This window comes from Hyperolius riggenbachi, chromosome 9 (genome assembly GCF_040937935.1).
Source record: "Hyperolius riggenbachi isolate aHypRig1 chromosome 9, aHypRig1.pri, whole genome shotgun sequence".
Lineage (NCBI taxonomy): Eukaryota > Metazoa > Chordata > Amphibia > Anura > Hyperoliidae > Hyperolius > Hyperolius riggenbachi.
In genome coordinates, this window is record NC_090654.1 from 264759385 (window position 1) to 264772615 (window position 13231).

The window sequence follows — 13231 nt, forward strand, 5'->3', positions numbered from 1 at the left end:
CATCTCAGGTCCCCTTTAATTAGATTAGGCTGATTATAACAGCATAGTAACATTCAACAAAAAAATAAATATAATAAAAAACAGTATTTTATCATTCCTACATTATTATTATTTAGTATTTATATAGCGCCAACATATATTACGCAGCGCTGTACAGTGTGTATATATATGTATATATATATTGTCTTGTATATATATATATATTGTCTTGTCACTAACTGTCCCTCAAAGGAGCTCACAATCTAGTCCCTACCATTGCCATATGTCTATATTACCTACATGAAGACAACGTTGTTTGTATCTCAGAAACGTTGTAATTTGAGTTGGTGTAAGTAGGGGATTGTCTGTATGTTCAAACCCAGAGCTGTCCAAAAATAGGACTCAATTTACAAAGAATTTCAACTTACAATCTCAGTAAGGGCACATTCACACTTAAAGGGGAACTGAAGAGAGAGGTATATGGAGGCTGTCATGTTTATTTCCTTTTAATCAATACCAGTTGCCTGGCAGCCCTGCTGGTCTATTTCTCTGCAGTAGTATATGATTAAAACCAGAAACAAGCATGCAGCTAGTCTTGTCAGATCAGACTTATAAGTCTGAACCACTGAAACACCTGATCTGCTGCATGCTTGTTCAGGGGCTATGGCTAATAGTAGTAGAGGCAGAGGATCAGCAGGGCTGCCAGGCAACTGGTATTGTCTAAAAGGAAATAAACATGACAGCCTCCATATACCTCTCTCTTCAGTTCCCCTTTAAGCGTTTTGCTGATGATTTCGGCAAAACGCTCAAAAGCTAGAGCTTTTCAAAGCGCTAGGGTAATAAAAGTCTATGGACCCGTTCTCATTTGGGCGATTTGCGCTAATCCTGCAAATTGCCCAAAAATGCTAAACGCAAACGCGTAGCCTGCACCATTTTTAGGCGATTTCCCGACGATCGCGTTTTAGTGCTATAGAAGCGCAAAACACGATCGCTAAAAAATCGCCAGGTGTGAATGGTGATTTTTTTTTGGCATTAATCGCCAAAAACGCCAGAGCAAACCGGTAGCAAAATCGCTAGCGTTTTGCGATCAGCAAGTGTGAATGGGCCCGGAAGCTGCCTGTAAGTAGGAGACAGCTTGTACATATAGATATATTCTAAAAATTATAATATATATAGAATAGTATATGCGGGTAGTGTGCAGACTCCCCAGTCTCACGCTGGCACACTCTCCCTTATTAAAGCAGAAGTTGGCAGATGTGAGGGGCTGGGCACGTGGCTGCCGTCTCCCGGGTAACGGAGGGGCAGGACGAGGCCGTGTTGACATTTCAGTCATTTCCCGCTTTATTACTTGGCCACACCCACCGCTTGGGGTAACCGCAGTTCAAGTCTCACTCGTGATGTCACCAGGCGCTCCCCGCTACGCCCCGCCCTGCTGCTCTGCTATTGGCGCTCGGCAGTGGTTTCTTCGTGTTCCCGCCCTCGTGACGTAGGCGGACGCTATTGGCGGAGTCGGTGGCGCTTAGTTCCGGTATCGGGGTGGCTGGGCGTGGCGGCGGTGACAGGAGAGAAGATGCCGCGGTGTAGCACCATAGAAATCGGGGGAGTCGCTATGAACGGCCACTGCGGCCTGAAGAACGGCTATGTGCGCGGGGAAGTGGAGAGCCCTGAGGTAAGACGTGTACCCCAATATAGCTCTACACTGTACCCCAATACTGTAACTCCTCCCCCAACCCTAAATGTCTGAGGAACTGCCATATCTGAGGGAGTGGGGGGAGGAGCTAGGAGGTGAGAGATGCTCCCTTATGTGTCTATTTTTTGTACCCCAATACTGTACCCCACAGCCCTATATGTGTCTGTATGCAGAGGGGGAGGGGAGAGCTCTGGGACCTGTACCCCAATATCTATTGTACCCCAATATCTATTCTGTTTACTCCACCCCACCCCACATACAATATATAGACCATGTACCCCCCTCCCCCCCATACCATATATGTGTTGTCTGTATACTGAGGAACAACTACATCTGAGGAAGGGGGGGGGGAGCAGAGAGCCAAAAGGTGAAACATACACCCTGGACCCCATTATTATTTATTCATACAGCGCTAACATATTCTGTGGCTCTGTACAAAGTAAGAAATGAATATGGGGTACATAATAATACAGACAATGATGTACACTAATATACAAGATACATAATTAGTGAAAAATACTAAAATGATACAAAATACAGAATTGGTAATGACAGTGATAAAAGTAACATGATAAATAAAATGTATAAGAATTAGAGATGTTGCCGAACCGCTCACCCTGTACTACTTCCGGATCGCTATGACCCAGAGTAGTACAGCTGCGCTGGGCCAGCGGTGCGTGTCCTTGATCGTGCGCCTGTTGCTGGGCACTTTCTGCGCATGTGCGTGACGTCACACTTATGCGCAGAGAGTGCCCGGCAACAGGCGCGCGATCAAAGATGTGTACCTCCAGCGCAGCTGTACTACTGTGGGTCATAGTGACCCGGAAGTAGTAGCGGCCCATAGAGGTTCGCTGGCGAATGGTTCGCCGACATCTCTAAAAATAATTTTCAAGACGCAAAAGAGGAGAGAGCCCTGCCCTTGCTAGCTTACAATCCGTACCCTCCCACCCCTATAGGAGTCTGTGCATTGAGGAGGGAGGGGAGAGCCAGGAGGTTGAGACTTGTACCCCAATATATACTGTATCCCAATACGCAAACCCCCTTCATCACGCATACATGTGCCTCTAGGAGCTAGTCTAGCTGAGGAGGCCCAGCGGGAAACTTCACAGAACAGCTGCTGCTTCCAGCTCGCTGTAATTTTTGGGATGCGTTAAAATGAAAAGATAAACTTTGAATGCTAGCATAATACTGACCCTGTTTAGATCCCTTGTAAGGCTGGATCTGGAATATGGAATTCAGTTCTGGGTACCGCATTACAGGAGGGACACTGCAGTTTTGGAGCAGGTGCAGAGGACGAGCCCAAGATTGATTCTAGGGATGGAAGTTCTCACTTACCAGGAAAGGTTAAGGTAAACCATGTTTATTCAGTCAGGAGAAAAGATGCCTTAAATACCCGAGGCGAAGTAATTATTACAAACGGCGGGAGCAGTCCTTATGTCCACAGCTTCCACTGTTCTCTGATGCCTCGTAAATGTATGTATGTCCTGTCAGGTCGTGCACTGCGTCTTTGATTGCGCTCTCGTTGCATAGTGCGCATGCACAGACTGCTCCCGCATGCAGGAGCATGATCAGGGATGCATGCTGTCGGGCCTACTCTTGCACCATAGGACAGGGTGCGTCATGGGGGCATTAACGGGGGGGGGGGGGGGGGGGGGTAGGGGAGCGGTAGATGTGAGGACTGCTGTCTACGCATGCCTGCTCCTTCCATTTGTATAACTTACTTCTCCTCCGGTATCCTTTAAGGTGGCCATACACTTCTGACGGAATCTGCTAGTATGCAATGCCTGATTGTTCTATACATTTCCAGCCCAGATTGGTCAGAAGCTATTGATCGTCAGCGAGTCCGTAGCACGCCAGTACCAGCGTTTGATTACAGGACGACATACACAATGTTGGCAGCAGAGCTTACACCCACCCACCTATTTACTGTCACTCGTCTTATCTCCATCCCTGCCAGGCACTCCTCACTGTGTCTTCTCTCCTGGGATGCCTGTGTCACATGACACACACTAGAGGCTTGTAGTGGTCGCATTGGGCACATGCCATGGTGCAGCTCATGTTTGGCCTCAAGCGTTTATCACATGATGCAGATGCCCTATAAGAAAAGACATGGGGAGGAGTGCAGTGGAAAGTGTGTGTGTGTGTGTGTGTGTGTGTGTGTGTGTGTGTGTGTGCGCGCGTGTGCGCGTGCGTGCGTGTGCGCGTGCGTGCGTGCGCTTTGTTGCCTACCCTGCATGGGTGGGTGACACATAGATGGGGAGACCAGGTAGGCTCAGCGGATGACCACACTGGATGACGCTTGGCAGCAGCTGGAGTATGTAGTTTATATACTTATTGTGATGATGGCAGGGCATGCTGGGGGTATGTAGTTCCAGCAGCTGTAGGTTATATGGTTATTGTGGTGGGTGGTAGTGGGGCTTGCTGGGGTTTGTAGTCCCAGCAGCTGTAGGTTATATAGTTATGATGATAACAGGGCATGCTGGGGTTTGTAGTTCCAGCAGCTGTAGGTTATATAGTTATGATGATAACAGGGCATGCTGGGGTTTGTAGTTCCAGCAGCTGTAGGTTATATAGTTATTGTGATGTAGCAGGGCATGCTGGGGTTTGTAGTTCCAGCAGCTGTAGGTCATATGGTTATTGTGGTGGTAGCAGGGCATGCTGGGTTTTGTAGTTCCAACATCTGTAGGTTAAATGGTAATTGTGATGGAAGTAGTGCATGCTGGTATTTATGGTTCCAGTAGCTTTAGATCTGCAGAATTGGGAGGAGGAGGAGCTGTTGCTTACGGTGACCGGTCACTTAAAAACTTTGATCATTTGGTTGCTACAACAGCTCCAGTTTCTTTTCACTTTTCTGTCAGTCTTCTGCAAAGTAAGAGGACAGTGCAGGAACTGGATCCAGGACCTCTGTGCAGCAAGGCTGCCATGGTAAGTGCTGAGCCACTGGAGGAAATGTAGAATAATCTTATGGGCCTTCCAGACAGGAGCAGCATTATGCAGCATACAGAGTCGGGGTTCTTCTGAGATGTGCAGCCAATCAGAGGTTTGCACACAGCTGACATCATAGGTTGGAGTGTGTCAAGGGATCGGTTTGACAGGGCTTGGGCACACTGTGGCATTGCTGAGCTGTTGTTTGCTATGCATAGACAACACTGCCTGATGGACACACTTATGTGCTGCGTAGACATGCATTCCAACAACGCAGCACTGACCCACTTCTGTGAGCAACGCAGCGCCAACTTGGTTTTCATACTCCCCCCTTTCTGTAAGCAACACAGCGCTCAATGCAGCACTTGCCAGTTCCTGAATGCTCTTATTTCTGTGCACAATGCAGTGCAACTCCATTCCTCTGCACGGTGCAATTCTGAGCCATTTCTGTACGCAATACGGCAGCACGATCAGCATGGCAGCGCACTACTGCTGATGTGTCCACATTTCTTCATTGATAAGGTTAAAGCACAACTTAACAATGAGTTATGGCTCCATTCCAGGAACAACTAAACTCCAAATAAACTTAAAGGATACCACAACTGACATGTGGCATAATGAGATAGACATGGGTATGTACAATGCCTAGTACACAAATAACTATGCTGTGTTCCTTTTTTTCTTTCTCTGCCTGAAAGAGGTAAATATCAGGTATGTAAGTGGCTGACTCAGTCTTGACTCAGACAGGAAGTGACTACAGTGTGACCTTCACTGATAAGAAATTCCAACTATAAAACACTTTCCTAGCAGAAAATGGCTTCTGAGAGCAAGAAAGAGATAAAAAAGGGGGAATTTCTTATCAGTGAGGGTCACACTGTAGTCACTTCCTGTCTGAGTCAGGACTGAGTCAGCCACTTACATACCTGATATTTACCTCTTTCAGGCAGAGAAAGAAAAAAAGGAACACAGCATAGTTATTTGTGTGCTAGGCACTGTACATACCCATGTCTATCTCATTATGCCACATGTCAGTTGTGGTATCCTTTAAAGAGACTCCGTAACAAAAATTACGTTTTTTCTACCATCCTACAAGTTCCTAAACCTATTCTAATGTGCTCTGCCTTACAGCAGCACTTTCTACTATAGCTGTCTCTGTAATAAATCAATGTATCTTTCCCCTGTCAGGCTTGTCGGCCTGTGTCTGGAAGGCTGCCAACTCTTCCGTGCTGGTCTGTTTATGCACAGTCTCCAGGCCCCTCTATGCACACTCCAGTGTGTGTGTATTTACATAAGCCAGCAGCGTCTCTGCTATCTTATCAGTGATAGAAGAGAGCTGGATAAAAATCCTCCTCTGTTAGGCTGTGAAAGGAGCTGGGCTGACACATACCGTACTGAGGAATTAGACAGGAAGAAAGGATCAGCCTCACAGCCTCTCACTAGTATTCAGTGCAGGAGAGCTGAAGGGGACAGAAGGTAAAAACACACAAGTGATCTCTTGAGATACAAAAGGAAGGCTGTATACAGCCTGCTTGTGTATGGATGTATTTTCTATGTGTGGACATATTGTACATCAACCTACTTCCTGTTTTGGTGGCCATTTTGTTTGTTTACAAACAAACTTTTTAAAACTGTTTTTGACTACTTTTAATGCGGCGGGGAGCGGCAAAATTGTGACAGAGGGGAATAGGAGATGTCCCCTAACACACTGGTATGTTTACTCTTGTGCGATTTTTAACAATACAGATTCTCTTTAAAATTACTCAGATTGTGCTTGTGTTTATAATTCTCCCTTTATATTGGTGTCTGCACTTAATCTTTAAATGTAAATTTTGTACAAACCTCATTTGTCCTCTGTAATCATGGATCGTTGTAAGCTGGTTTTAACAGAGAATGTTTTCCCACGAGCCCATCCATTTTATTGTCTTTACATAATACTGTTAGGCTAGGTACACCGGCTCAATTACACTAGTCTAGGACGACCAATCTAGAACTGGTGGTACCTGCGGGATTAATTCCTGATACCTGTGGGTGACAGTCCTGGCCCTGATCTGTTACCTGCGGGATTGATTCCCCATACCTGCGGCTGACAGTCCTGGCCTCGATTTGTTATTCGCAGGGTTGATTCCCGCTAACCTGTGGGTGACAGTCCTGACCCTGATCTGTTGCCCGCAAGATTGATACCTGCGGGTGACAGTCCTGACCCTGATCTGGTGCCTGTGAGATTGATTCCTAATTACTGCAGGTGACAGTCCTCCTGTGGGTGTACCAGGCTTTATTCCTGGAAGTGTAAATAATGTGTTTCTCTGCTTATCTCCTGACTCACATAAGATGAGTCAGCTAGCTGGAAAGAGAGAGCTGAGAGAGAGAGTTTCCACACTCTGCAGCTGATGGATGTGTTCTGTTATCTGTTTCCTCCTCTCTGCTTCTTCCTCCTCCTGCGATTGCCCAACAAGCTCTTGGTGAACCAGAACTCCTAGGAGTGTGTAATGCTGGGGATACACGGTACGTTTCTGTACCGTGTATCGACCAGCTGATCCGGCCAGCTGATAATATTCAGCTGGCCCGATCATGCCGCTCGACCCGCGCCCGCTCGATTCCCGCCGGCGGGCAATGGCAGGGAATCGAGTGGTGATAAGGAAGCGCCGGCGGGGACGAGCGGCAATCGAATAAACAAGCCGTGTATGCACGGCATAAGGGGATGAAAGAGACTAAAAAGCCTCCTTACTAAAATTCTATGCAAAACAAAAGCCCTAGGTATTGGTTAGTGTCCCGGAATGGTGTATGGGCAGGTAGTTGTTGGGGTTACATTGGAAGGGGAAGGTTAGGGTCAAGTGCCAGGAAGGGGTTAATTTTAGCGAAGGTGGTCAAAAGGCCAGCACAGATCTATACAGGGCAGTGTAGTTAGAGTCAAGGAGTCAGTCGGAGCAATTTTGGGGTACTCGGAGTCGGGAACAAAATGCAGACTCCCAATAAATTTAAACTGAAATTAAAATAGAAAATGATAATATTCTTTCTCAGATATTGTCTTCATAAATAACTTGTGTATATAAGCTGAAATTAAATGCACCAATCAACAAAAGTTTTGTGCTGCTGCAATAAAGCAGTCATTGTATTTTTAAAGTCAGATATACATATCTGATTGGGACTGTAAATCTGATGTGTACACAGCAATTCACACCTATTCAGTAAGGAGTTCAAGGCAAGACTCCCTAAAGGTGCGTACACATGCCATACTGTAGCAAACGACAGGTCCGTCAGACCCTCCCGCTGGGCGGACGTTCTGCCGACAGTAGTGAACACACGTGCTAATGTCGGCAGAACGACCGCCCAGCAGGAGGGTCTGACGGACCCGTCGTTTGCTACAGTATGGCATGTGTACGCGCCTTTACACTACAGGGTGGCCTATTGAGCGGCTTTGTAGCTGCAGCTCTTGAGTCCGACAGGAGAAAAGCGCTATACAACTGTTCAGATTATTATTATGTTTAGTTGTCATTAGTAGGGATGGTCAGTAAGATGCAAATAATTCTGTAGTGATGGTTTATGCAAATTTGGTATGCAAATGTATGCACTCCTTTTTGCTCAATCAGTTAATTTTATATGTTGTTAAATTTAGGGTTACACATTGCACTGCCTGCAGAGCTGTTGTGAATCCCCTGTGAATGTTGTGCATATTGATCGCAGAGGTTTTGTCTATCACCTGTAAACCTGGTTCAGATTGTTCATGAAGAATGCGTAATAGAGGAAGAATCGCCTCATTCCCCTGCAGATTACCTGCACATCACTCTTACATGTACCCACAGTTACATTGCCTAGGGCCTGATAGATGTTATTTGTTCCTGTCTGTACCTTTTACAAGTACTCTTACCAAGGACTAGTTTTGATTTCTTTTTAAAGCGGACCCAAACCAAACATTTTTTTTTAATTCATAACATTTAGTTGCACCACTCTGACACATACAAAGATAAATACTCCTTCAAGCCTATGAGCACTTCAGTGCATGCTTTTTACCCTTTTCTTTTCATAACTAGGGTTATACAGGAAGCAGCCATTACTTTTGAGCTTAGTAGGAGGTTTTAGATCATAGGTGTGTTTGTCATCAGCTACCCTCCCTCACAGGGGCATCATCTTTGTGAAATCTCACACAAGCTGAGATCACCTCCCCTGTGACATCATCAGTAGCAGCCTGTGTTTTGTTTTTGTTCTTTTATCTATGTTACGGCCAAAACCAGAAATCGGCCAATTCTAGAACTGGCCGATTTGACGTTGGCCAAAGTCCAAAATGCTGGGAATTTTTGACACTGGCTGGCCAGTTCTAGAAATGGCCAAAGTCCAAAATGCACAAATCCTGGGTCCAGTCCAGCACCACGAATGGCACTCGGAACTTCCTCTTTGCTCTGAAATATACACAACAGCATAATAACCTTCACAGGGAAACAAAAATTATTTGCCACAGCTAATACACAATCGTGCAACAAATCAGCAGCATGTCTACTTCCTGATTTCACAGAAGCAGACAAATTTGTTCACATCCTGCCTCTTAAAATTAGCTGCTCTGCCGTGGCAGTCGAGGGACATGGGGAGAGATCAAATTACAGTAGCGATTAGTCACAGATGAGGGGGGGATGCATGGCTGGGGGGCTTTTCTAGGTGCTTTGCATGGCTGGCGCTCCGCTAGTGACTTTGCATTGCTGGGGTGCTTCGCGGGAAAGGGGGGGTGGTGGGTTGCCTGCGCTACTCACAGACCTCAGATCAGGGCTACCGGAGAGAGGAGGCAGAGCAGCGCGCACGCTACCCGCCCGGACTTGTGCACTTCACATGCGGAATTGCCAAATGACTGGTGCTTCTGCATTGAAGTGTTCACGTCCTGCGGGTCATGTGTGCGCTTTGCCTCTCTCAGCCTCTCCGGTCCGGTCGTCCTGATCTGATGGTTGAGTAGTGCAGTCAGCGGGGGAGAGCCGAGGGAGGAGGACTTCGGGACTTGGCCAGCAACATACAGCCACAATGCGTTTGGCCAGCCAAAGTCTGCAATTTCAGAATATTTCTAACATTGGCCGCATTAGCCGGCCACTTCTCGATTTGACCGGCCAGAACCCGAAGTGGCCAGACTTCGGGTTCTGGTCATACCATCTCCACCGGTCTGCTGGATTCTGTCCTGGCAATATGAAAGGAAGGGAGGGGTTCCTCCAATAAATGTAAAATATTTTATATTTGTCATCATGCAGCTGAAAAAAGGCTGCTATTTATCATTATAATTTAGAAAATAGATTTTATTCCTAAAATCTTGTATTTTTAATTTGGGTCCACTTTAACAGCTACTCTACAGAAATATCCTAAGTTTAGTTAGAAGATCCGCAGGTGTGTGTTGACTCAGAGAGCCGAGTGTGGATGTATGTGGGAGTCGGGGCAAGTCCTATTTCCATGATTTTAAACATTTTAATTGGTGTGATTTTGTGTTCCGTTGAAGGCTGTTTATAATAAAGGATTTGTAATTTTGGAAATTTGAGGTCTAGATCCACCTTCTTTACTGTCTTTTAATTATAGTTAAAACATAATGTCCCAACACATTGTCTGTTTAACCTCTTGAGCGGTATGCCCGACACTGTCTGGCATTACGCTCGCTAGCCCCAGGAGTCCCCCAGGAATAATCTATTAGATGTAATGTCTGCAAATGGTTTATCCAGCTGGTATAGGTGGCCTGCACCCCCTCCCCCTGATCCAGCCACTTATACATTACCAGCCTGGTTCCAGCGATTGCCGCAGCCTCCCCGCACAGCTCCGGTCTCCTCTATGGGGAGGATCGTGACTGGCTGCTGGCCACCTATACTAGCTAGCCTACTGCTAGTTAAACCTTTTGTAGCCATTCAATCTAATAGATTAATCCTGGGGACTCTGATGCTAGGTACACACCATACAATTTTCTGTTATGCTAGGTACACGCCATGCAATTTTGTATTAGATAGATGGTGCGATAGATAATTTCCAACACGTCTGATCTTCTTATTTTCTGATTGATTTCTCATACAAGTGAATGGAAATAGATAAGAAAAGAAAACAGACGGAAAATCAACTGAAAAAACGCATCTTGTGTACCCAGCATTAAAAAGAAACTCCAACCTCGAATTGAACTTTATCCCAATCAGTAGCTGATACCCCCTTTTACATGAGAAATGATTTTCACAAACCGACCATCAGGGGGCGCTGTATGACTGATTTTGTGCTGAAACCCCTCCCACAAGAAGCTCTGACTACCACGATACTCTGGGCAAACTGCCACAATGTAACAATGTTCACAGACAGGAATTAGCTGTTTACAGCTGTCTCTTAACAGCCAAAACAGCTTGGAGCAGCTACATAACCTGCCCACAGTAAAAATGTCACCATGTAATAAATGTCAGAATGTAAATCGGGGAGAGGAAAGATTTTTACAATGAGCAAACACTGACTAAATCATTTATACCTAATTATGGTAAAAAAATGAAGCACTTTTTTTACTACATTTTCACTGGAGTTCCTCTTTAAGCCCAATCTACATGATGCGATTCTTTGTGAGATTCATTTACGATCTGATTAAATCTGACATGTCCGATCTGGATTCGATGAGATTCAATTCGAATTGCCATTGCAAAAACATGGCAAATCGAATTGAATCGAATCCCGATGGGACATGTCGGATTTAATCGGATTGTAAATAGAATCGTAATTGAATCGGACCGTGTAGATGGGGCTTTAGATTTACCTGCCAGATAGATAATATCCAACATGTTGGAAATTATATATCTAACCATCTATCTGCCTAGCAGTTAAGGGGGCCATACACTAGGCGACCAACCAACCAATAGACCATCAATTCGATTGATTATAAACGAATTGGAAGAAAATTGGTGCTGCCAAGTGCATGCCCTAACCAACAAAGCGACCAATTTCGGGACAGAAATTGGCCGCACAGTCGATTGCACATGTTGGAAAATGTCGGGCCGAGGTTGGCTGGGTGCGCAGCGGTACGGCGGCCGACTTGCGAACGAGCAGCGAGACGACGAAACCCTAGCCGCTGCCGCCGCAATGTATAAATGTATGCAGTGTGTAGTGCATTTATACATTACCTGTCTGGTGTCAGCCACCACGCGGTTTCCGTCAATCTCGCCGAGTTCCGCATACATGCCGGGGGCGCTCCGACGTCATGAAGGCGCATAGCGGCTGACGTCAGACGCTATGCGCCACTAGCGTGTATGTGGCTTACCCGGTGAAATGGACGGATGGACCCGGCAAGCTGCTACAGGACAGGTAATGTATAGATGCACTACACACTGCATACATTTATACATTTTGGGGGCAGGGGCGGACGCGTCGGCTCAGCCGATTCCCTGATGATTTCATGCTGAAATCGGACAGGAATCGGCCTGTAGTGTATGGGCAGATTCGATTAGAGACAAATTGTGTGCATTTATACATTACCTGTCCAGTGTCGACTTCCACACGGTGACCGTCCATCTCGCTGGGTAAGCTGCATACACGCTGGAACCCAGGTGATATGGGGCTCTGGTTAATCTTATTATACAGACCACATACTGGGGCATTTATGTTGGCAATGACAGACCAAGATGGCTGACGGGGTAGAGTGTCAGCTTCCTGGCCAGGAGTTTTTTGTTCCTGATAGAGAGCAGCCAGCACCGGTCTGTACCACAGTAACTGTGTTCCCCTATAGCTGATATATATAGAGAGCAGCCAGCACAGATCTATACCACAGTCACTGTGCCCCCTATAGCTGATATATAGAGAGCAGCCAGCACAGATCTATACCACAGTCACTGTCTTCTATAGCTGTTATACAGAGCGGCCAGCACAGATCTATACCACAGTCACTGTCCCCTATAGCTGTTATACAGAGCGGCCAGCACAGATCTATACCACAGTCACTGTGCCCCCTATAGCTGATATATAGAGAGCAGCCAGCACAGATCTATACCACAGTCACTGTCTTCTATAGCTGTTATACAGAGCGGCCAGCACAGATCTATACCACAGTCACTGTCCCCTATAGCTGTTATACAGAGCGGCCAGCACAGATCTATACCACAGTCACTGTGTTCCCCTATAGTTGATATACAGAGAGCAGCCAGCACAGATCTATACCACAGTCACTGTGTCCCCTTTAGCTGATATACAGAGAGCAGCCAGCACAGATCTATACCACAGTCACTGTGTCCCCTTTAGCTGATATACAGAGAGCAGCCAGCACAGATCTATACCACAGTCACTGTCCCCTATAGCTGATATACAGAGAGCAGCCAGCACAGATCTATACCACAGTCACTGTGTCCCCTATAGCTGATATACAGAGAGCAGCCAGCACAGATCTATACCACAGTCACTGTGTCCCCTTTAGCTGATATACAGAGAGCAGCCAGCATAGATCTATACCACAGTCACGGTGTTCCCCTATAGCTGATATACAGAGAGTAGCAAGCAGTCAGGTGATGCTGCCTCAGCCAACATTGATAAACAGTCAGCTGACTGCTCCCTTTATTGGAATCTATTTACAGTGACTTTATAGAGACAGCTGGGAGGGGAAGATCATGGCATTTTCCTTTATAAACCGAATGCTGTACACACACGTATGTGTAGGTGGATAGCACCCTT

At 46.2% G+C, this 13231-nt stretch overlaps 1 protein-coding gene across 1 annotated transcript in view; it reads left to right on the forward strand.

Moving 5' to 3' along the window:
- The first annotated feature begins 1482 nt into the window (after positions 1-1482).
- The window catches only part of SPTLC2 (serine palmitoyltransferase long chain base subunit 2), a 72802-nt gene continuing 61053 nt past the window's right edge, over positions 1483-13231 (forward strand). The window contains exon 1 of the mRNA XM_068254470.1: positions 1483-1648. Within this exon, the coding sequence (XP_068110571.1) occupies positions 1550-1648 (99 nt within the window). The 5' untranslated portion in view covers positions 1483-1549. The remainder of the gene's footprint in view (positions 1649-13231) is intronic.